We start from the raw sequence: 24,953 nt of genomic DNA, 5'->3' as shown, positions 1-24,953 counted from the left end.
GTCACCTGTACCATACCTTCTGGCCAGATGTTTGTGGCTGCATAACTATATCAGGCACCAATGGGGGTGTCCTGATCTGTCACAGGGACACGATGGGGGTCCCTTTAGTAATGAAGACTGGAGTGCTGACGACAATGTCCCTAGGCCATGTACCTATTACCAGAGGGACTACTGAGCCTCCCACCTCCAATAATCTCCCCCAAGGTGCAAGTAGGCCACACCACTTAGGTCCTACCTGCACCTTCCAAGGCCATTTTATTTTATGGGTAACCTGGTTCTAGATTCTCAGGGGCAGGCAGCAGAAGATTGTTTTCATTACCGACCTGGGGTCTTACTCCATTATCGGTGTCCGTAATTTGGATTCTAAGTGGGGAGACCCATGTTGTTTGTAGCATCTTCAGGGTGCTGGGTCTGCCATCTCAAGGCCATTCATTCAGGCCTCGCAGGGTTTCATAGAGTCTCTTTGTCCACCCCTGCAGAGACTGGGAGTCTGTCCTCAGGGCAGCCTTAAGAATACCATTGTAAAATTCTATGAAGCCTGCCCCTGTTGGATTATATGGCAGGTGGAATCACCATTCAATGTTATTTTCTTCTGCCCAGCGCTGTATCATTGCTCCAGTAAAATGAGTCCCTTGGTCACTCTCAATGTCTGTCTACGAGACACTGCAAGTCATCAGTTTGGTAAGTGCCTTGATGGTATGTGCCCGGTTTGCTTTTGGCAACGGATGGGCCTGCAGTAGTCCACTTGCAGTATTGACGCAGGTCAGGGCATACCTTGCCTCCTCAGACTGAGGGAGCGGCCCAATATAATCAACCTGCTATCGTTGGAGAGGACTGTATCCTCTAGCAAGACGGGCTGTTGTTTCAGGCAACGGTCTCGGTCTCATCTTTGAGCAAGCATTGCAATCTTGGCATGCCTGGACTACATCAGATAATTGTATGGACAGCCCCCATGCTTTAGCAGCTGACCACATTGTCTTTTGTCCAGCATGCCATAGTTTCTGATGTAACCAACAGGTGATGTTCTCGGACCATGAATTCTCAATCCATAAAACTCGAGCCAGCGTGTCCACTTCATCATTTCCCGGTGATTGTAAAGGTTGATGACCAGACACATGGTAGACACATACAGCCCTGTGTTTAACTGTATTCCATATGTCTAACCACATATCTTTGCCCCACATTGGTTGGGCATGGATAGTCCATTCCTGGGTGGCCCACTGTGCAATCCAAAGGGTGAGGCCTTGGTACACAGCTCAACTATCCATGCAGATGTTCAGGATGCCATCCCCAGGTTCCTTGGTTATGACCATCCACACGGCTTATGGTTCTGCCCACTGCCTGCTCTGACAATTCCCCTCATCAAACCAGATTGTATCAGTGGAGTGATGGTATGCTATTACTCTCCACTTGCTCAGGTTGCCCTTGTTGGACTCATCTGTGTACCAAGCATTCTCAGAAATAGGCTATTTTCCCTCCTGAACGGGGCCGCCCTACAGTGGAGCAACCAATGTTTCTTTTGTGTATCACTATGATATGTCACTGGGCTTAGGATCTTTTGAAGTTCTTCCTTTAAAGGCAATGAAGACAGACTGCTCCTCTGGCTGAGACAGGCAACCCATCACGCCACTGGTTGTGCTTGAGCCACCCCCGTCTTAGGAAGGTGGGTCAGATCTTTTACCCACCCCTGAATTGGCAGAGTGGTCTTAACTATAACTTCAGCTGTTTGAGTTACTGGCTCCACCGCTTGTAATGCGGAGTAGGAAGCCAATAACTGTTTTTCAATCATACTACATCTTTCCTCTGCTCCATGCCAGACCTGAGACCAGAATCCAATAGTGATCTGGACAGAACTCTGGTGTTGCCACAGACCCCAGCCAAAACCATCCTGAGTGACATGAACATCCAATTTGGCTGGGAGGGTAGGATTGAGTATACCCAGTACCTGGGCTTGTTTGACTGCCAGTTTCACCTGTTGGAAAGCATCATGTTCCATTCTCCCCCAGTCCCATAACTTCCCCTTTTTTGTGAGTGTACAGTGGCCTCAGCAGCCACGCTAAGTCAGGTATAAGAGAGCACCAGTACCTTAATATACCTAAAAACTCCCGCAGCTGCTTTGGTGTTGTAGGGACTGGAAACACCTGAACCTTATCTATTACAGCACTGGGTAATTGGTCTTTCCTGACCAAACTACCCCCAGGAACTTTACAGACAGGCCTGGACCTTGTACCTTCTGAGGATTTATAGCCCATCCCCTGTTGTAGTAGGCGTCTTGCGGGGGCACGGGATGTACGGGACAGGCCTCTCCCTAAGCATAGAGAGACAGTGCTATCGTGCTGACCTTGATGCAGAGAAAACAGGAGAATAAGAAGGATGAGAAAAAGAATGTGGAAACGGCCAAATAAGGCACAATGTTATCTGGTATGGACCAATCAGAGTGGGACATGACAGCACGGTTATGCAGGTAAAAATGTATATAAGCTGTGTTTTAGTAGTGAAGAAAGGCCATTTTACCACTCATCATACTGGTGTCACCTCAGTATATGGCCAAGCTGCAGGCTCCCCTAAGCAACTAACATCACAGTTGCCTGCGAAAGGCAACAATCCCCTTTCCTGCAGATAGCCGGTTAACACATCTGCTGCCTGTCCTACCACCTCCAGTGAGTCAGACATCAACAGGAGATCATCAATATAATGGTACAAGTTGACATTGCCAGCTTTTTCCCAGTTAGCCAGGTCACAGGCCACTAGATTGTGACAGTATGCTGGCAAGTGGATGTACCCCTGTGGCAGAACATGAAAGGTCCACTGCCTGGCTCACCAAGTGTATGGCAAACAGGTATACAGAATGTAAGGTAAATAGGTACATGACTAGAGGGATTATCATGTTACAAAGGAGTAATGAAATAAAGAGCTTACCCACGTCCTGAGCTCACAGAAGAGCTCCAAGAGGAGTGATCTCCAGATAGAGATCCTTCCTCATTGGGAGTCAGCCCTTAAATGGGGTCTAGGAGGGGTGGAGCCTGGTCACTCAGGTGAAATTCCATTCACCTGTGCCCCTGCAGCTGACTCAGCGCTTGCCTCAGGTGGTCAATCAGGGGTTCAGGCCATGATTCAACAGTTCCCATACACTGGTAATTCCTTTTCTGTACTGAAAAATAACCAATGGTGCAACTTTTTAAGAGAGTTTGGGTAAAATCCTACTGAACTTTAACTAGCAGAGGATATTGAAGACAAAGACCATCATAAGTGATTAAAAGTGAGCTTGTGGCATGTCAAAATGCGAAACAGTTAACATTTTTTAAAGTATGCAAATATTGCATCAATGCCTGCATTAATCTAAGTATTTTGACACATAATGAAACAGCATTAACATGAGGAATACATTATGCAACTTCAGTAATCACTGAGATTCTATAACATCTTGATGACCTTCCAAATTCCAGCTGATGTAAACTTTGTTAAGCTTGTAGTAGCGATGATGTAATTTGCCTTGTAAACAGCTTGAGAGAGTTGGATGAAAAACATCAACCTTGGCACTTGAGGTTTTTTAAACAAGACGCCAAAAAAATGTATACACAGAAAAGTTACATATCTCAGCTTTTTTTGTGTGTGTGAGTGTGGGGGGGGGGATTAATTTCACCTAACTTAAAGACATCTGTAATATCTGCACTCAAACTATTTATCTGAAGCTCTCTTCAGATGAATGCTCCTCTTCAACGGGAAGGAAGTAGCCATTTCTAAAGGCAAACATCATCTAAGCTGGAAGTAGTCATTAAAAATTAACCAGAAAAATGAATCATACAGTCCTCCTAATTCCCCCGGAAGCTGCTCTGGAAATAGTGCCCCACTGAAAAAGGAAACATCTGGAAAAGGCTTAGAGGCTTTTGGGAAGAGATAAGGAGAGAGAAGGATTCCTCTTGTGCTTGATTGCTGTAGAAGTGGAGCTGTCCAGCAGCCCAGGCACAAGAAACCGAATTGTCTTTGGGGTATGGAAGCCGCACTGCCTGGCTGACAGCAGAAATGCACATGTTGGAAATTTTTACCTTTTCTGTCCACGAGCAAAGGAAAACTGTTCTTGCATGCTTTGCAGCTGCAGCTAATATCACTTTTGAAGTGTCCTTGTTTGCAGGAGTTAAGAAAGTACTGAATGTGTCTGACATCATCCACAAATGTTAAACACAAGTGGAGCTGGGTCGACGGAAGTTCTTCTTTGAAACTTGCTTTTGAAACACGGCAGTCTTCAAAGCTGGCTTACATACTCTGTGCTGTGATACACAGCCTTTTGTTTTGCATAAGTGTTTGTTTTAATGAGGTAGTGCAATGCAGCTCATCAAAATCAAAAACATATGATGCACCCTAGGCAAGAGAAAGGCAATAACTATACAGATTTTTGAAGAGGGCTAGTCATACCACAGGCTACCATTATAACAGAAAAAACAACAAGAATTTTAATAAAGCTGTCTGGCCAAATATATTAATTTAAATTGAATGGCTTTTTCTGATATTATAGCTGTGAGGCACAATGTTCTACTGGCAAGCATCTTCAAAACCTTTTTTAGAAGATTTGCTTCAAATTATTTCTGTGCACCAGATCTTGATGGTATGTACATTTGGGAGTCTAACCAAAGGAAAAGCTTTTGATTAAATCAATGACCTTTCCTGGAGGTTGCATGAAATGAAGATTGTAATACAAAAAGCTACCTCCTCCAAATAGTGTGTTTTTTCAAAATATTTACTCTAAGCTCTCCTTCATTAAGTTTGCTGTAACTTTTTCACATATACTCATATCCTTGTGCCAGCACAGAAATATACTTTCTCATTAGCCAAATATACTTTCTCATTAGCCAATCCTTTTAAGTAAATTCTAGTCATTTCTACGATCTCTTTCCCAAGTGGTTTTGCTAATGACCGGTTTCCATTCTTTTCCAGAGAAGATTTCTGGGTGCTGTTTATTCTTGGGTATGTGGACTTTATTGTCCTCATGCTTTGTTTCAGTTCTTCAAAGCCTGTGAATTCTTGTTTCCCTTGACTAATTGCATCTTTTCCCACTTGGCAAATTTGGGAAGTTTTCCTACTAATGTGGGAGACGAGTGAGTGTGATCATTTCTTAAAATTATTTTCTGTGTTGATTTTATTTGAAAAAATAATTTTATACTAATTTCACAGATTTCTTTGCACTTTATTATTATTCCCACGAGGCTGAGCTCTGGGAACCACTGAAACTGAGAACTGTGTAACATCCTCCCCAGCCATCAGTGACAACGAAAGTCAAGTCCTACAAGGAGGCCAACGGCTTCTGTGATAGCAGGCTGCTTCTATTACATTAGGCTTGCTACATACCCAGCAGAAACTCACTAAGAGGCATAGACTGTACAAAGCTAGTGCAAGAAGATCACTTCTCTACTAACCTGGGCAGCCTCATCTTCAGGTGGTGGTGGTGCATCCTACAGACAGCCATACACAGCTTAAACTGGTTCGTTCCTCAGGAATTCTTCTGATTCTATATGAGGTGGATATTGTTTCTTTGCAATCCAAATTGTCTTATACAGCAAGTAAATAAATAAATTCAGTGACCTCTTTAGGGTAAAGCTCTTTTTTGTCCTGTGCATGTCTGATGCACTATAAATGACCTGATCAGGATTTGAAAGTCTGGCAATACAATGACAGCTTATACCTTATTTTAGAACAGAAAGTCGGTCCTTGCAATATAGTTTTTAGAAATGCATTTTATTGTTTTTATTTCCAAAAAGATAACTGTTTTTCTCCATGTTCTTTCCATAATTCAGAACCATAAAACTTTTATAAACAATTATGATAAAGTCAATTAAAGAGACAACTTATTGAGAACATTTTTCCCATCCTTTCTGAATCACGTGCTATATTATGCTACACTTTTAAAAAGTTGGTGGGCATTTCTGAGTCCCTCATAGAAGACAACACCAGCTCTTCAAAGTGTAAGGTGTTAGGAATTTGCTTTCTCTTATAAGACAACATCTCCTCCTCTAAATATGGAAGGTATGAAAATTGCTAATGGAAACAGTAACTATCATTATTTTATTGTACAAATAGGTCCACTGCTCTGAAACATGAGGTTGAATACAAAACTGTGATCAGTTTCCACAAAGACATAAAAACTCCAACTTGGTGGACTGAAAAGTCTTAATCTATATTCAATTTATATGTTCAAGACTAGTGCAGTTAGCTGCACTTGCACATGGGTAGCACAAGGCCCTAATCACATGCATACAATCCTGCCTAGCTAAAAGAGTTTCAAACAGAAACTTTTCTTCTGAAGTAGTTCCACGCTTTAGCATGATCAGTATAGTTTCTTTAGGGTAACCAGCTGAACAGTAATTTCCTAAAATGAACTGTTTGTTTCTTTATGATGCCGAAGAGAACTACTACAGCTACAAAGACTACTGTGAAATTGTTCACTTACCCAAATGCTTCTCTGAGTTTCTAACTCTATTCTTTGTCACCAAATCTGGAATGGTTGGAGTTTGACAAAGCTATTTTTCTGACTTATATATAAGCTTGAGTACCTGATTTGCTTTTCTGCAAGCACTGGAGGATGTCCAAGCCTGTGTCACATTTGGTTATTTTCCAGCAAAACTTTCTCATTTATAAACTAGGTTTTTATGAAACAGATATGTATTTTTCTTTTACCTCTGGCTGTAGCTCTCCCAGGGCCAGAGCTAGAGAGATGCTGGTGCCTCATAGCAGTCTTTGGCAACACAGCCTAGGACTCAGCCCACAGCATGATAGCCCTTTCATCTCTGCTTAGAGGTTAAGAGGCAGTAAGCTACAACTGATTGATTGTTGTGCTCTGATATCGCCTCTCAATCACCTTGTGGCAGCACAGTCTATTTTATTCAGCTGATCTTTTAAGTTACACAGAGAATATGTTTGTGACTTTAGATAGGAGAGCAGTATTACTCAAGTTTCATTCCCTCAGGTTTTCTTCCTGGTTTTTTAGAAACTTTCTTAATAACATTTGACATTCCATTAGTTCATAGTATGAGTTGTTTTTTTTTCTTTTGCTAGTTTGTTTGTTTGTTTGTTTTGCTTTGTTTTGTTTTTATGCATTTACCAGTTGCACCCTACATTTTTACCGGCATTTGGCTACTGACCTTGAATTCAGGAAATTAATTACGTGCTTGACTTCGAGGATATGCTTATATTTTGCTAATTTTAATGGCATTAATTAAGCACATGCTTAAAGTGAAACCTAAAATCAACTGTCCTTCATGAATGAGGATATTCTCCCGAGTCAGAGTCTGCATACAGTGCCTTAGAATAGATTCTGGCTGTTCCTTGAATACATTAGACATGTTGGATGCTTTCAGAAGTGGCTAATCTGATGAAAGAATTAATTTCAAAATATTAAAAACACATAAGTTTCCTTCACTTTTAGTCTGTTCAGTCTGCTTCCTTGATATCCTTAGTCAGCTTCTTGTGCTGCAAGAGCATTTGCTTGAAAAGTTTTCTAGTCTTACAGTCATAAAGGTGAGATGCTCACTTGTAACAAGCATGGTGATGAGAGCCTGAGAGCTCCCTGAAATGCCTGAAACCCTGAGTTAGAGAACTGTGTCTGGGTGAATGATAAATTCCCAGCTGACTCCAAACAGGACTTCCTGCTCTAGCTGAATGTGCAGAAGTCCATGGAGTCCAGTGGGATTCACCTTAGGGTACGGACAAAGATGGCTGATGTCATAAGGAGATTCCTCTCAACAGTTTTTCAGTCATCTTGGGAATCTGGAGAGGTCTCTGTTGACTGTAAGCTGGCAAACATTGTCCGAAGTTTCAAGAAAGGCAGATCTGTCAGTTTCATTCATGCACCTGATAAAATTACAGAGAAGATTATTCTGTGATTTTGTGAAAAACACTTGGAAGACAATGCAGTCATTAGTCATAGCCAGCACAGGTTCACAAAGGGAAAGTCCCATTTAACGAACTTAAGTTCCCTTTATGACAAGATTACCCATCTAGTTAACCAAGGGAAACCAGTAGATGTGGTTGTTTTATTCATTTTTTGTTCTGATTTTAGCAAAGCTTTTGGTACTGTTTCTCCCAGTATACTTCCGGACAAAATATCCAGCATACAGCTAGAGAAGTACACAATATGATGGGTGAACAATTGGCTGATGGGTCAGGCTCAAAGAGTTGCAGGATTATTTCCAGCCAAGGGCTAATTGTGTTCTACAGGGCTCCATTTTAAGGCTGTTTCTTTTCAGTGTTTTCAGAAATGAGCTGGATGCAGGAGTGAATGCACACTGAGTAAGTTTGCAGATATTTAATTAGGGGGAGCTGTTGTCTCCTTTGAGAGCAGAGAGGCGCTGTAGAGAAATGTCAATAGATTACAGTGCTGAGAAATCACTACCCATATGAAGTTTGACAAGAGCAAGTGCCAGATTCTGCACCTGGCACAGCATAACCCTGGGGATATGTACAGGTTAGGATATGAGAAACTGAAGAGCAGTGCCGCGAAATGGGTCTGGTGCTTTTGGTTGATGGCAAGTTGAATATGAAAATATGAATCAACAGTATGCCCTAGCAGCCCAAAGGGCCTGGGGCTGCAGCAGGCACCTCTGTGCTGTGCTGTGCTGTGCTGTGCTGTGCTGTGCTGTGCTGTGTGGCCTCACCTCCAGCCCTGTATGCAGCTTTGGAAGCCATAATGTGAGAAGGCCATAAAGCGCTCAGAGAGCATTCAAAGGAGGGCTACAAAGATGGTGAAGCCTCTGAGGGCAAGGTGTGTGAGGAGTAGCTGGGGCCCCTCGGTTTGCTCAGCCCAGAGCAGAGGAGCTGAAGGGAGGCCTGATGGCGGCCGCAGCTCCTCACAGGGAGCGGAGGGGCAGCGCTGAGCTCTGCTCTCTGTGACAGTGACAGAGCCTGAGGGAACGGCATGGAGCTGTGTCAGGGGAGGGGCAGCTGGGGGTTAGGGACAGGGTCTGCACCAGAGGGCGGTGGGCATGGAACGGGCTGCCCAGGGCAGTGGGCACGACCCCCAGTACAGGAGTTCAAGGAGAGTTTGGATACCCCTCTCAGACATAGGGTTTGGTGTTGGGTGGTCCTCTGTAGAGCCACAAATTGGATTTGATGATCCCTGTGTGTCCATTCTAACTCAGGATATTCAATGATTTTGTCTAAATTCCATAATATGTTAATGCAGGGGATTTATTCTATCCTGTAAGTGTTTGGGCTTGAAAGTAGAAAGACAAACTAGCTTAAAAAAAAAAAAAAAAAGGAAAAAATAAACCATTATAAGAAAATTGGGAGAGAAAATTGCAGAATCACAGAATTGCAGGAATTAGAAGGGACCTCTAGATATTTTAGAGTCCAACCCCTGCTAAAGCAGGTTCCCTATAACAAGTCACACAGGAAAGCGTCCAGACAGTTCCTGAATATCTACAAAGAAGGAGACTCAACAACCTCTCTGGGCAGCCTGTTCAAGAGTTCTGTCGTCCTTACTGTAAAGAAGCTCTTTCTCATATTTGTATTGAAGTACTTGTGTCCAATTTTTTGGTAATTGCTCCTTGTCCTATTACTATACACCACTGAAAAGAGTCTGGCTTTGTCCAATTGCTTACAGCATTTTAGAAATTTATAAATGTTGATCACATTCACTCTCAGCCTTTCATTGTACAGGAGGTGCTCCTAACCCCTCATCATCTTCGTTGCTCTCCACTGTACTACTTCTAGGAGATTCCCTGTCTGGGGAGGCCAGAACTGGACACAGAATTTCAGATGTGGCCTCACCAGGACAGAATAGAGGAAAAGAATCACCTCCCTTGACCTGCTGGCCATGATCTTTTTGATGTACCCCAGAATTGCATTGGTCTTCTTGGCCACAAGAGCACATTGCTGGCTCATGGCCAACCTGTTGCCCACCAAGTCACCCAAGTTCTTCCCCAAAGAGCTCCTCTCCAGCAGGTGAGCCCCAAACCTGTACTGATGAATGTGTTGTAAGGCTCCCCAAGTGCAGGACCCTACACTTGATCTTGTTGAATTTCATCAAATCCCTTTCCACACAACTCTCCAGCCTGTCCAGGTCTTGCTGAATGGCAGCACAGCTTTCTAGCATGCTAGCTACTCCTTCCAGCTTCATATAATCAGCAAACTTGCTGAGCAAACTTGATCCCATCATACAGGTCACTGATGAAAATGTTGAACAAGACTGAAACTACCACTGACCCCTGGGGAACACTGCTGGTTACAGGCATCTATGCCACTGATCACTATCCTCTGAGGTCTGCCAGTCAGTGAGTTCTCAATCCATCTCACTGTCCACTCATCTATCCTGCACTTTCTAAGCTTCATTACAAGGATGCTGAGGGAGACAGTGTGAAATGCCTTTCAATGTATACAGCATCCACTGTTCTCCATGCATCTACCCAGCCACTGATGATATCATATAAGGCTATTTCCCCTCAATGAATCCATGTTGACTACTCCTGATAACCTTCTTCTCTTTCAACTGCTTGGAGATAGCATCCAGAACAAGTTGCTCCATCACCTTTCCGGGGATGGAGGTGAGGCTGACTGGGCTGTAGTTTCCCAGTTCATCACTCTTGCTCTTTTTGAAGTCTGGAGTGATACTGACTAATCCTTCAAACAAAAACTCATAAATAGCAGATGGATACTTTATTAAGTACTGAATACACCGAAATCATCATCCTAATTGAAGAGTGAATAGTTCTGACTACTTTGCATGGTCTTCAAAATTAACAACTTGAATTAACATGTATAAATCTGGCTTTTCATAATACATAGAGTTATATTGTTTGGTACAGAAAGCCTGAAAAGCTAAATCACTTGTTTTCTCCCTTGGTAGAACTAACGTATTATTTTATTTGTTAACCTCTTCAATTTTATTTCTTAGGACAATTTCTAGAATGGCATCTTAGAACAACAGACTTGCTGTAACTCTTGCACTTTTGATTTTTCTAATAGAAGTACAAGCCAGAAAAATATTCCACTTCTTGGCAATTGACTAGAACCATTTACTATAGCTTTTGACACTGCAATTATATGGTTTTGTGTCAAATAACACATTCCAAATTCTTTCCTCGTGGAGAGAACTGTGGCGCTGGCAATATCTGGATGGACTTGCTTGGACCTTACTTCTGATATTGGCAGATAAACAGCTTTAGTTCTGCACATGCTTGGCTTGAACAAAGCCTACATAAATATAACTTCCAGATAAATCAATTCTTTTATAACATTATTCATATGTGTTATTTGTTCTCCAATGGCAAACAAAGCTTCCCCAACTCCCAGATCTGGAGCCACTGTTGTCCAGGTATGCAGACCTTGGAGAAGCTTACAGTTGAAGGTCCTGATCCAGAAAAACATCTGAGCAAATATTATATCATAGTTGAGTTGCTTATTATTTCTTCTGTCCCAGTTTGTCTAAGACACAAATAGCAAATGAGAGATCAAATAACTTAATGATGAAGCTTGTGTCTGGCAGGTGGCAGCTTCAGCTGGTGGAGAATAGAGGTGAACTGAAGTGCTATGCCTGGGCATATGCTGGGCTACTGACTAAAAGGGGGGCCTTTACCCTCCTTGAGAATCTTTGAAAATATTACTTTTTCCTTCCTTCCCTTTCATGACAAGTGCCATGAAAACAAAGTGTTGAAACCACTTACTTGAAATAAGTGAGAATGTCCAATGTTTTCATAGTCTGCTGTAATTTTTGTTCCAGCCAAACCTATTCATCAAGTGTGACCTGAACTAGTAAATGGCTTCAGCTGTCCCAAAACCACGTTCTTTGGCAAAAAACTGTTTGCCTGTAAATAAATACAGTTTCCCCAAACTGTAATGGAAATGTCTCATATGGTAAGTCTTTGCAAGATTGGAACTGCAGTGTGGCCTTGCAGGGGAACAAATACTGTGCCTGAGTGCTACGGCATTAAACTACACGGTTATCTTGGTTATCTTAAATACCTGTGGTTAATTGGTGAAGTAAGTTGATATACCGCTTAATTCCTTATGAAGTACTGACACTAACAGTAGTGTCAGCAGCTAAGTATAGAAAGATCAATTCATCTAACTAGAACGGTTTTAGAAATGGTTTTTAATTTTTATTATCATATAAATTTCTCATTCAATATAGAAAAGTCTCATTAATAGAGAAACAAGTAATTGAACCTAATTACTGGAAAACTGCAATATTAACAAAGAAAACACTTTTTTTTTTTGTTATTTTGCAGTCTAAGGAGAGTTTCTTACTTTCCTTTTCTCTTTTCCATTTTCTTTTTTCTTAATGCCAGATCATTAAGAAAGTGACACTGGCATGAATAACATTTCTTCTCCCCTAATAGCACATTTTGCCATTTAGAAGCTAAGCAAAATGTTCAGATTGACTCTCAATCCTAGATTGTTAAAATAGAACTGTGTTTGGGACATTTGGGACATTAGCTTCATAGGTGAAAAGAGGATCACCTCTCCATCAAGGCAGCCATTCATTGCAGGGACAGATTTCACTAGAGGGATAATCTGAAACAGGTTTTCCTCAAGCAGGTCCTGTTCAAATTTCATAAGGAAACAGAGCTCACTGTCCATTCAGTAGAAGGGTAGAGAGCTCACAGACAACCAGTTTTTCCATAAGGTTGCGTAGCTCAGCAGGGAGGTGAGGAAGAGAATTCTGAAGTCCTGTACCCATTAAGAGAGAGGCAAGGGAAGCATTCTGTGCTGCAGTGGGTACAGTTTGTATTGCATCTTACTGCAGCTGCCGGGCACACAGCCACCTTGCATGGACCCAGACTGGTTGCGGCATCCTCACTCTGGCACAGCATCCATGGCTAACTGGAGGGCACAGAGTCCTTTGCAGCTGGGAGGAAGTACAAGGATGCAAAGAAAACCAAACCACCTTAATGCCACAACTTCTTTTTGAGAAATGTGATACAGTACTTTATATGGCCTTAGTTTAACACGGAACTAATTCTATAAACCAGTCATGGTATGTTGTGGGAAATACTGGCCTAATTCTAGGTTAAATGTTTATCTTTCAGTTGGTACAGTCTTCTGATAGGATGGAGATAAGGAAGCAGACTACCCACATAGTTGAGCACCATGAATTGGAAACATTTGGCATCTTCTAGGGCTAGGCTCAAAGTAAAAGATCCTTTTAGAATCAGTGCCTCATTCTAGAGGACTAGTGCTGCATACAAAATCTCATTTCTGTTTTACTGGATCTCAGCTAATTGGGAATGGTTGTTGGAAAAGTCACGGGCCACCAAGGTAATGTAACACACATGTTTTAGCAAGTTTTTCACACATGTCTGGCAAGCCTTTCATAGCAGGAGAAATCTTTACGGATTCTTTTCTGGGCCTTAAAGCCTTAAATCACGCATCAAATCCTATCAGTTATCAATTCCTCCCCCCTTTCTCCTTCTGCTCAGTTTCAGTTATTGGACAGTAATTTTTATGTCTTGTAACATGCCCTTTGAAACTCAAAATTTCCAGTTTGCAAGGAACTGTGATAATCTATAATTTTGTTTAATTCTCAGTGGACTGAAACCTTTGTGCTACTGAGGGAGAAGGAGTTCTTCTACACATATCAGTGAAAGCAAGACATTGCCTTTTTTTTTCTTACAACATTTGATAACCAACAAAGTGCTTTAGACATGGGGAGTAAGATGTGGTGATGAAAAATCCCAGGTCTGTTAAAACTCAGAGATACAATTATATTGTCAATTAACTATGTATGGGTTGGAGTTTTTTGTTGTTGTTTTTTCCAAAGTGATTAACATTTTATGCCCACAGTTTTTATCCATTAAAGTAATTGAGATTTTTTTTTCCCTCTTTTTCTCGCCAGTGTATTTATTCCCCAAGTGAAAACACATTATTTAATCATTGCCAAGTTCTTTGATTTCACTGTAGTACTTTCAGGATAATTATCTCGTTTTCTTGTAGGTTTTTGCAAATGTCTTGTTTTCTAAATGAATTGAGTTTTAGAAATGTGGTTTTACAGAATTCAGATCAGGTAGGACTTAATCAATGTGGTATTTCTTGGCTATTGGTATTTGTCATCAAGGTTTGCATTGGTACTGTGTAAAAGAGGTATATTTCATTCTGGTAGTAAAAAGTTTTTTTCATAAATTGCTTGAATAATGCGAAAGATAGAGTTGCCAACAGGCCATTCTGAAGCCATCAAGTTTGCAGACAAAAGTATTTTGTACAACCCAAGCAATTCTGCAGAACCTTCACTGCCGATATGGAGTAAAGCTCCAACACATTGGGTCTAATAGAAGAGAGGAATTAGAGTTTTCAGTGCTAGACAAATAAATGAGCTGTCTGTAGCACATAATCATGCCATGCTCTGAAGCCTGTCTTCTGCTCCTCAAGAAAACACATGAAGCTGTACTTTCCACAGGCTTTTTTTGATTGTTATTTCCTCTCAGCATATTTGTCCGGTTCTTCAAAAAGGTGGTAAATATTTTTAGCATAACTGCAGTTGAGATTCAAATTAAATCAGTGTTACTTAACAGATATATATATATATTTTTTTCTCATCAGACATATGGTATTACTGAGACATAGAGAGAGGCAGAAATATCAGACAGTTCTAGAAATATGTGCATTTTATCCATTCTGGACCACACATCCCAGCCTTGGGGAATTCCTAGAAGACATACTATCACATTTCCTGAGTACTTAATTTTTTCATTTTTTATTTTTTAAATCTCAGTGCAAAATAATTACTCTTGTGCAGTGATGCTCCCAGTATTTAAAAGAGCTAGTTAAATGTACCTTTTTGTTCTAGACAACATGTGAAACTAAAAAAGAAAAAAAAAAGAAGAATTTAACAGTGCAATTGAATGCTTTTATTGTATATGTATGAAGCACACATCTAGCATTTGGAAATAGTGATAGGAATGACATCTCCTGTTGCTCAAATTTCTCCTTCATGTTTTTGACAAAATAAGAGGAATCCTGGAAGAGTGTAGGTACTGCACTGCTCCATCAGCTCCAACCCCCTTGCTCTTTTGCCTGTGGCACCAGGCTAAGGGTCCCTGCTTCATTCAGGGTATTTATTTCCATCAGTGAGATTCTTGATATGGGTTGAAACAAACTGCATAAATCAAAGTTTTTTTTGATCATTTATTGTTTCTTTTACCTGTCCCTCCCTACTGCTGAAGAATTCACGTTTTCTTGAAGGCAGTTGTCTAAGTGGAAAGAGGTTGATTGATGCTGGGGGAAAACATTCATGAAGGATTTAGGTTTTCAGTTGTTGTTCAAATCCTAAACTACTCCTGAGTTCATGACTGGCATAAAGATGCATAAAAATCCTGAGGTTTCTATTTATGTCTGTATGTCTGTTGGGAATGGAGCGTATTCCTGCATGTGTACATGTATCTCAAGGTGGTCAGAGGGTGGCAGTTTTCAGTTATTAAGAATGATCTGGATTAGCCTCAGTCTTTCTGGGTCACTAAGTTTCAAACACAGAGATTTCACATCTGTTTCTTGTTCACAGCTACTAACAAAGAAGTACAATACCAAAAGAGTCCCAGTTTTAGAAGCGTGTCTGGTCCCTAAAGGAACTCAACTGGTTACTTAGAGGGAGAGAGAAAAAAAGCACAGTTATACCTCCTATTCAAATTTGCAGATTAGGCAAAAGCCTGGAGGTGAAAGGTCAAATAAAACAGTTGAAAGCATTTTCTATAGACTTCCTGGTTGTGGAGTGAAAAAAAAGAGCACACAGTCCTCCAAAGCATGCTATAAACACCAGAACAGTGTGAGAGACACGTTAATAGGTTCCATTCTTGATGAAAATCTCAGAACAGCTTCACTAATATGGTGTAGAAATCCAATATGCCAGAAGTATTTGCTGGGTGCAGTGCCCTTCAATCTGGGGATAGTAAAACCTGGAAGGACAGTATTCTACGATAACCAGCTCAAACTGTTGTGTATTTTAGTTAAAATTATCTAAAACACATGGAAAAAAAAAAGATGAAAAATGGTGGCCTTTGCCCTCGCAGTTATTTCTTTTTTCCTTGCAGAGAATTTGCTTTTTTGAAGTGCTTTCTTTGCCCTGTGTTACCAGTGTCACTTAATCGGCTTTGAATTAGATAATAGAAAACAAATAGCTCTCATATTGGTGGCAGCTTTCAGTCAAAAGTTTCAGCAGACTTTAATTCTTAATCCATATAGAGCTCCTTTGGCATGTGGCAGTATGATTATTAACATTTTAGAGATGAGAAAATTTGGGAAGAATCAAAGGACAGCTAGGATGAGATTCATCTCATGTAAGCACAGTTATCCAAAAGTTCCTATCTCAGGTAGTCATGCAGGTTCCCACTGTAGACAGTAGAGAGTGAGTGTGATTGATTTCACCTTTTAAGTAGCTGTTGTAAGTGGCTGTTGTAGGTGAAACTGAAAGATGTGACAAAGAAAATCGTATTGAAGGCTGCAGAAGATGCCGAGGACAACTGATCTGGGCACCCACATTTATGATGGGTGAAGGTTAAGGAAATGAACCTTAGCAGCAGACAGTGATTCGATTCCTTGTCTGCAAATGAGTATGTCAGCACTCCCCTGCCCGGCTAGGCTGATATGAAGTACATATGTTGGATATTATAGCTAACTCCAGTGTCAGGATACTAATGACCATGCCAGTGTAGAGGAGTGAGGGCTCTGGGGAGACCTCATTACAGCCTCCCAGTATCTAAAGGGAGATTATAAACAAGAGGGAAATCAACATTTTACAAGGGTAGATAGTGATAGGACAACGGGGAGTGGTTTTAAACTAAAGGAAGGGAGGTTTAGATTAGACGTTAGGGGGAAGTTTTTCTCTGAGAGGGTGGTGAGGCGCTGGCACAGCTGCCCAGAGAAGCTGTGGTGCCCCATCCCTGGAGGTGCTCAAGGCCAGGTTGGATGGGGCCCTGGGCAGCCTGAGCTGGTGGGGACAGCCCTGCCCACGGCACGGGTTGGGGTGGGTGGGCTTCCAGGTCCCTTCCAACCCAAACCATTCTGTGATTCTATAAAATGTAATTCATGTAAACAGAGCTCCTATTTCTTTCATCTCCTGCTCCTGTGGTACTTTTCATGTATAGAGTAGAGCCGGCCTCCAAAGGATGATCAGAAAGGATAAGGTGATCAAAGGGTGACATAGTTATAAAAAATACTTTGGGTGGTGCAAGATTAAATAGCTTGAGCCAGAGTTACAGACTCAGAGGTGGACTTTGACTTTCAATTTGAAAACCTCCAACATGTTGTTTCTGTAGAAATGAGTTCACTGGAATATAATCTATTCTTTGCTGCTATTGTTCCCCAAAAGACCAAACCTCTCCAAGTCAGAATCTCTCCCAGCTTTTCACCTCAGCCAGCAGACAAAGGCAGTTCATTGCTCCGAAGGCAGTGGAACAAGAGGCACAGCAACGAGGGTGAGGGAAGATGTGAAAGGACAAAGTGGCTGAAAGCAGCTGGCTACAGGGCATGGAGTGACTGAAGGAAGCAAAGAAAGCGCAAAGAATTGCAGTTGCAACCAGCCCTGAGGGCAAACTCGAGGATGGGCACCACCGCAGCAGGAAGAGATCTACTTTCTCTGCCCTCGTTAAAGCACCCTTTTTATCCGAAGAAGTCACTGCAGAGTCTGGAAGGAGCTGCGTGCACACCGTGTCATTGGGATCAAACGAGGCAGGCGGCGAGCCCCAAGCTCTCGTTCTCGGGGCACCGAGCACCCTCTAGTGACCGCTGCGGCCGTGCTCGGTGCCGGGGAGAGGTCCCTCCTCCCCCGCCATGCCAGAGCTGACCTTAAGGCGGCAGGAGGCGTGAGAGCTTGGAAGAGACGCCGAAGGAAAGGGTGCTTTCTTAATGGGATACATGCCGTGTTGCCCCAGTGGCCAGGCAGTGCTAATATTAATGATGCAGCTTTATGCGGGGAAAGGAGGAGAGATTCCCCCCCCTCCCCCCTCCCCGTGATCAGATTTGCTGACATTTTCTTCGGCCAGCTGGAAGATGTGAACTAGAGGGTGGAAGTCCCAGTGCAAAGTGTGGTGAAAATTTGATAAGACCTTATTTGGTCCTCACACACCAAGCAGGGCATGGCCAAGCTGTGGATGTGTCTTCATGTGCCATGAAGTAGCGTTAATTTCCCTCAATTTCTTTAAATCTACTGTGAAAAAACTGTAGTGCAATGTCATTTATTGAACTATTGAATTAAGTTTTTTGACTTACAGTCTGGTTCAGCCAAAATGGGACCTCCTTTTTACCCTGATATTGATAAAAGGATCAGAGCTCTCCTCTCCTCTCCTCTCCTCTCCTCTCCTCTCCTCTCCTCTCCTCTCCTCTCCTCTCCTCTCCTCTCCTCTCCTCTCCTCTCCTCTCCTCTCCTCTCCTCTCCTCTCCTCTCCTCTCCTCTCCTCTCCTCTCCTCTCCTCTCCTCTCCTCTCCTCTCCTCTCCTCTCCTCTCCTCTCCTCTCCTCTCCTCTCCTCTCCTCCCCTCTCATTTTTAATACCCACATCTGCAGGTGCTGAGTGTACCAGATGAGGTGAATGTGTCTTCACATCACCCAGCAGAAAAGATATTTATAATGTAAATAATTCTGTACAGTTAAAGGGACAGAAGCCATGTTATTAGCAGTACTAGTAACATTTGAGAAAGTGAAAGGGAAGGAAGCTATCCAGGCAGACTGCTGAACAGAAAATGTAAAAGTAGAAGATCTAGTGGCTTTTGTGAGGATGTTAGAGGTCTTCTCTAGCCACTTGGTCAACCAGGGCCAGGAACCACATTCTTGGTTTACCTCACAGATGGCAAGATGGCTTTCAGAGCTGTCCATGTAGGGAATACTGTGATACATTTCCTACATCCTAACTCCAGTAGATATGATATATATTAAAAAAATAAAATAAAATACAAGGATAGATTGTTTTAAAAGTTAATAAGATTGTTTCTAATAGCATGAGGAATGGTTTCTTCAGAAATATTTTGCTTGTCTTTTAGGTGAGTGCACGCATACTGGACATAGTTCTTGTACTAGTGCTAAAGTCTGTAACAAGCACAGCAGCATGTTCCAGCAGTTGTAGATTTGCTCTGGAAATTCACCATTTTTTAGGACCTAGTCAAATCATTTATTTTGCCCAGTGACATCAAATCTATCTTTCGTCTCCAGTGTAGAAACGCTCATCTTTAAAAATTGAGCTCTTTAGTCTTGAAGGTAGAAGGCACTTAAAGCAGTGTTTAAGCCTGTCTGTCTCTGAAAGAACTGAAGCACAGCTATAACTTTAAAGCATGTGTAAAAATCCTGTTTTGATCAAATAACATAAGCACATATGTAGTGCTAAAGCAGATAAGGTAGTGCTTTGCTGTTCTGTGGTTTCTAGATGCAAGCTTGAATGTAAAAGAAGATTTCATCAGAAAGTAGCCCAGACAAATTGGGGCGAAAAGCTTGAGAGCAAAGTTATGGAGAGAAGCAGTGTTATGTGGCTTATGTGGCTTTTTATACTCTTTGATACTTTTTGTATTATTGTGTTTTCATTCAGTTTGTTGACAAAGACACATTTTTTCAAACTCACACAACGTTATTTCAGACAATAGCATGTAGTTGCCTAGCATAACAAAAACATATTTTCTTTCTATTTAGCCTTAACAAAATGCAGAAAAGAGAAAAATAGTAGAAGTGTTTGTATTATTTTTCTTTTGCAACTGGATGATGGTGATTTGATTTTCCTATCCTTACAATACCAAGGCTTTGCCTTGCAATTGGATTGACATAAGTGTAAGCCCTCAGAAATCTGCCTGTGGGTATCAGCTTGAAAGTCAAATAAACTTCATTGAATTCTTTGGCACAGAATGTATGCCACTTTAAAATGGCAGAATCCTTACTGGGCTCTAGGCTCTGTAAAACTCATGTAATGATAATAATAGAGCTCAGCAGAGACTGATATTGCCTGCTGTATTCTTCCAAAAGCCCTACAGAAATCAACAGGAGATTTGTCTATATGGAGACAGGATGGAGAAGAATCATTACTTAATCCTCTTTGTGAATGAATTTCTTAAATCCCACCCACTGGAGGGATGGATACTTCAAGGATATGCTTAAGAAAAAAAAAATATATATATATATATATCATGGGTTTAACTAGAGTGTAAGTCACCCAACTGAAACATACAACACTCTGAAATTTCAAGAAAAGGCTTTAATCTTTTGGCTGCCTTACTCATTGTTTGGAGATGAAAAGGGAGGAAATCAACATCCCCATGAAATACAATTACTGTAAACTCTTTTCTTTTTTGCTGTTCATAAGGAAAATAGGAAAATTACCAGAAGTTACTGACTAAGTCAATGGATGAAGGCCTCAAGAAGACATTCAGCAGTGCAACTCCGGATTTTTATATGAATAACTCATAAAGAACATAAACTGTTTACAGTGGTGCTGACTCTAGATTGCTCTGAATGGACCAGAAGTCACCTTTGCAATGGAGGAAACCAGAGCTCATTAAAGTGAATGTTAAAGTCATGATAGACTTTCACAGGGGATTGATCCTTTGATAACTCAGGATCTAGAGTGGGGAGTAAAAGTAGGGTGTCTGCTGCCTCCACTTTCTCTGCTAGTCTAGGTTAGATATCAGGGGGAAATTCTTTCCTCAGAAGGTGGTGAGGTGCTGGCACAGCTGCCCAGAGAAGCTGTGGTGCCCCATCCCTGCAGACACTCAAGACCAGGTTGGATGGGCCTGAGCCAGAGGTTGGGGAGACGTGGGCTTTAGCCCAAGCCATTCTATGAGTCTCTAATTCTGTTCTGGAGGCTTCCTCAACTCCTTGGGCTGACTGAGGAGGCCCAAGACTTCAAGCCTAGTGAGACAGCTGGAGATGAGCTGGGATGGAGACAGCTGTGTGACACACTGCCAGGCCTGAAACAGGGACTTCCCAGGAGGAACTCTGCCAGATCCTAGATGCTCCAGTCCTGTGTCACTCAGTAGTAGAAGCACAACAGCTGGGTCCTGGGATTTCCTATTATATGGTCCCCATGGGACCATTCCCATTAGCAAGGGTAGATGGAGGAGCTTCTCCTCTGCCCTGCCTCACCTGAGGTGGAGAAGTGCCTACAGGGTCAAAGCCCAAGGGCGCTGAAGAACTCTGGGAGTTCTTTACCTCCAACAGGTGCTGCTCTAGAGGAACATCTTTGTGTCAGCATAGGAGGGAAAGATTGAGCTGGGGCTCATAGTACTACCTTTGTCAGTGTGTACCATTTGGGAAAAGTTTGTTTCAAATACCAGCAATCATGGCCAGGTACAGAAAAATGCTCTTATTTCCATTTCTTTTCCCAAGGAGCAGGAGGTGAAGGCACTGGGAGAGGGTGAGGTTGCCAGCCTCTACTAAATAATGCCATTATAGGTTGTCACTATTTTTTACTCTTTTTTGACCACAACAGGGTTCCTCGGCAGAGAGCATGTGCCTGCTACAGGGGATATTTTATACACCAGGCTGTGGTGCTCTCAAACAACGTGTTCTGATGTTGTTATAGCAAGTATTGAGAAATCAGAAGCTGGTTACAGTCAGACAGGCTTTAAAAACAAGATTATTTAATAAGTAATACATTCTGACATTTTATTTATTTATTTATTTTATTCAGTTTTAGAGAGTTCTCAAACTTTTATCATCCAAAGTGTTGCAAGGTTTACAAGAGTGAGAGAACTGTACCAATGCTGGATCTTTGCAGGGTGTCTGATACCATGAAATCACATTGCCTTTCTCATTCCCGACCTCTTTCTCTTTGTTTTAAGAGCTTAGCACTTCTAAGAAAGGGCCTAGGACAGGGGTGTTGTGTTGTTTGCACAGCTGGAAGTTTTGGGGTGCCCTGTGTATGCCAAGTGCTACCGAAGGACAAATAATTATGAAACACAGTCTAAAATGTTACTACCATACTCAAACTAGGAAGGGAACTGACAGTGAAACCATCTCATTTTCAAGCAGAAAAAGCTATAAACTAACAAAAGGAAGAGTGTGAAAAATGTAAGACTGTTTAAGGCATTCAGGCATTTACTTTAGAAATGCATATTTTTCTGTGACTTCCTTTCCTTGGTGAGAAAGAAGTATCAAAGAGAAATTATTGTTGCCAATCTCTTGCTTCTTCTCTAAGAACAAAGGTGCTAAACCTGGTAGGCTGGAAAGCGTCCGTAGCCCAAGAACCCAAGCATGAGGTTAATGGACAAATATAGATGCGGTGTGAGCTGGCTAGGCTGCATTAACATATTTGGAGATACACCCGCTTATACCCAGTCAGGCTGCGACCCTGAATCAGCAATTCCCCAGTGAGCAGACCGCATGAAACCAATGCCGAACGTGGCCCATTTCATCTGACATCTGCATCCTGCCTCGGAGCGACATGTCGCACTTACTGCACATCAGATCACACCTGCCTGGGTAGTCACAGGCAGTGGACTTTTTTTGTTAGAAAAAAAAAAAAAAAAAAAAAGATTTTTAGTCACATATCATCAAGAAAAACAACATTGTTTTAGGACTCTTATCTCTTCACTCCCAAATATCCTGTTTCTTCGAGCTGCAGTGGCCAGGACCAATAGAAACCTCTTCCTGCCATTGGCTGACTTCATTTCCCAGAGTTAGCACAATCTCATCCGCTCTAAACAACCTCATCAAAACTTCTTTCTGGTCAGAGCGAAGCAATAATTATTATTAGCAATTATTAGCGATCAATAATCTTGATCACATTATGGCAAGCACTATTAAGGTAAGAAAGGGGTACCTTTTTCGTTGGAATTTTTTTCAGTAGCGTTTTCTTTGGTTTCCTTTATCAACCTAGATAAGTTAGAATTGGGCAACACCCCCACTGCCACAATAGAGGACAACAAGATTTCCTTTGTACTGCCTAGTAAATTTCCTTTTTCCTACTCCAACCATCCGCAAGGCTTAAAAACTTCAAACTCGGAAAAAAAATTGGGTTTTTTAAATTCACTGTTCAGTGCTGTGGATTGCATATGCAAAGCCCTTTTATGAGAGCTTCTGAAATTTCTTGTAGGTACCATTCTGACAACTTGGATGTGTTTGCAGACTGACAGAAGGGGAGAGGGTGCGTGCTGGAAGGAAAAAAAGGGTTCCTAAGAGCGCTAGACTTTTGGATACTTTTAAATGTTTCTCTTGCTGATGGGGACACAAACACTAGCAAATGGGAACCAGAGGCACCAGCTCTTCTTTCCGTGTCCTGCAGATGTGCTTTTCTAGAAACTCTAGCCTGGTACTCAGGACTTTTCGTAAGGTTATTTTAATGGTGATGGTAAAATCTCGTGGCTGTGTTCTTTTTCTTTTAAATTTTTGGATAATAAAATTCTCATGCTAACTTATAAATTTCTCTCAGTGCATGTTTTATGTGTTGGGTGTTTTTTGCTTGTTTGTTTTATTTTGATTTTTGAGAATGGTTTTGCTGAGTTTGTCAGGTTGTGTCACTTAGAAAGTGGATTCAATCTATCCGTCTATCTATTGAGTTTTTGCTTCTCTCTGTGTCGCAATAGATGTCAGTTATATCTATTTCATCTAATAACTGTGATTAATTGCAAAATTATAACTGTAACTAAATGTTTTGTGATAGTGAAACTAACTTTGTGTAAAGAGCAAATGAGCTTGTGAGGTACAGGGAGGGCTCGGCAGCGTTGCATTATCAAATTTGGGATCAAGGTGTTTGTTTTCTTCGTGGTATTGTCTATTTTTGTACTTTTCTAATAATGCCAGAGATTCTGTGAGAGATACAAAGTAGTGAGGGTGCTGGTCACTAGCTAAGCAGAGCTGCAGTTAGATTTCTCAGTAATTTCTTCCTAGCTGTTGATATTTAAAGATCACTGAATGTACTTTGTTATAGTTTTCAAAATCTGAAAGTCTTACCTGATGACAGTTTGGTTAAGTAGTACAATGAGCCTTCTCTTTTTCCAGTCAGTGATGCTTTGGAGAGGCTATCTGTAGAGACAAAGATCTGAATCCGCTTTGCATTGCTGACCAGAATCTGTTACATGCAATGTAGTTTCTGAACTGGCTGAATTCCCTTCAGTTTTGCTGCACTTTTCAGAGCACATTTTCAGAGGTGACAGGATCAGGCTCTCTTTAAAATCTTGAGGCTCAGGAGACAAGTTTTGCATTGCTGAGAGAAAGGGGTATTGCTGAGATAGTAATGTGGTTTTTTGGTGTTTATTAAACAGAGCGTGCTCTCGATGCTGATGGGAAATTTTTCTTCAAAACTGATGGTACAGTGAGATTAGATGTTATATATGCTTTGAAGAGCTTTTATAATTTATTTTTGGTCACTTTTTTCTATGGTTACATTATAATAGGGTAAGTGGTCATGAAGAATATCTCATCCTTACTATTTCAACTCCACCTAAATCTTAGAGTGATGAGAAGGTGTCATGTGCAGCTGTGTGTTGTGCAGTCTGTTAGTACAATGCAGGCAGCAAAGCCTCCTGAGTAGGAAAATGCATGCTTTTGTCTCCTCATCTGAGAACGTAAGCCCTGCAGAGGGAAATCTACACTCCAGAGCACTGTGGATTTTAGCACCTAAGAGATAGGGAAGGGCTTATATTCTGAAGCAAGGATTTTATTTATGAGTGTAAAATGTAAAATTACTGGACAGAAATGACAGGTGCTTTGTACTCTAGGTGCAGGAAACGTACTCTGACATGAGGCTAAGCCAGTCCAAAGAGATTCAATTCTTCTTCTATGCTGAGTACATAAAGAAATCATTTAACTGAGAAGTTTCTGAAATAAATAAATTCCATTCAAAGGCCAAAAGAGTGCTTGTGCTTGTGCTAAGTATTTTGTAATGTGATTTCAGTGATTTTTTTTGTCATTTCAAAATAATGGCCCATGCTGCCTGCCATGTCAGCAGCACCAGGCTGCAGCCAGGGGAGGTAGAAAGCCTTCAGTGGGAGCTCTGCGAGGAAGCTTGCTCTCCTCTTTAAGGAAGCTGGGGAATCATTCAGTGTGAAAAGAAAACTGGGCTGC

At 41.6% G+C, this 24,953-nt stretch overlaps 1 protein-coding gene across 7 annotated transcripts in view; it reads left to right on the top strand.

Moving 5' to 3' along the window:
• The window catches only part of ERG (ETS transcription factor ERG), a 152,485-nt gene that overhangs the window by 63,544 nt on the left and 63,988 nt on the right, over positions 1-24,953 (top strand). For 3 of the 7 annotated variants that reach the window (XM_015300260.4, NM_204280.2, XM_040700180.2), the window contains exon 1: positions 22,585-22,695. The exons of 3 other annotated variants lie outside the window; for them this stretch is intronic. In XM_015300260.4, coding sequence (XP_015155746.1) covers positions 22,678-22,695 — 18 coding nt within the window. In that variant the 5' untranslated portion in view covers positions 22,585-22,677. Of the gene's footprint in view, positions 1-22,584; positions 22,980-24,953 lie in introns of those variants that run through there. One more of the 7 variants, XM_046943264.1, reaches the window with a different exon arrangement.

This window comes from Gallus gallus, chromosome 1, assembly GCF_016699485.2.
Source record: "Gallus gallus isolate bGalGal1 chromosome 1, bGalGal1.mat.broiler.GRCg7b, whole genome shotgun sequence".
NCBI classification, from domain to species: domain Eukaryota; kingdom Metazoa; phylum Chordata; class Aves; order Galliformes; family Phasianidae; genus Gallus; species Gallus gallus.
This window is presented reverse-complemented; position numbering and strand designations above follow the sequence as displayed.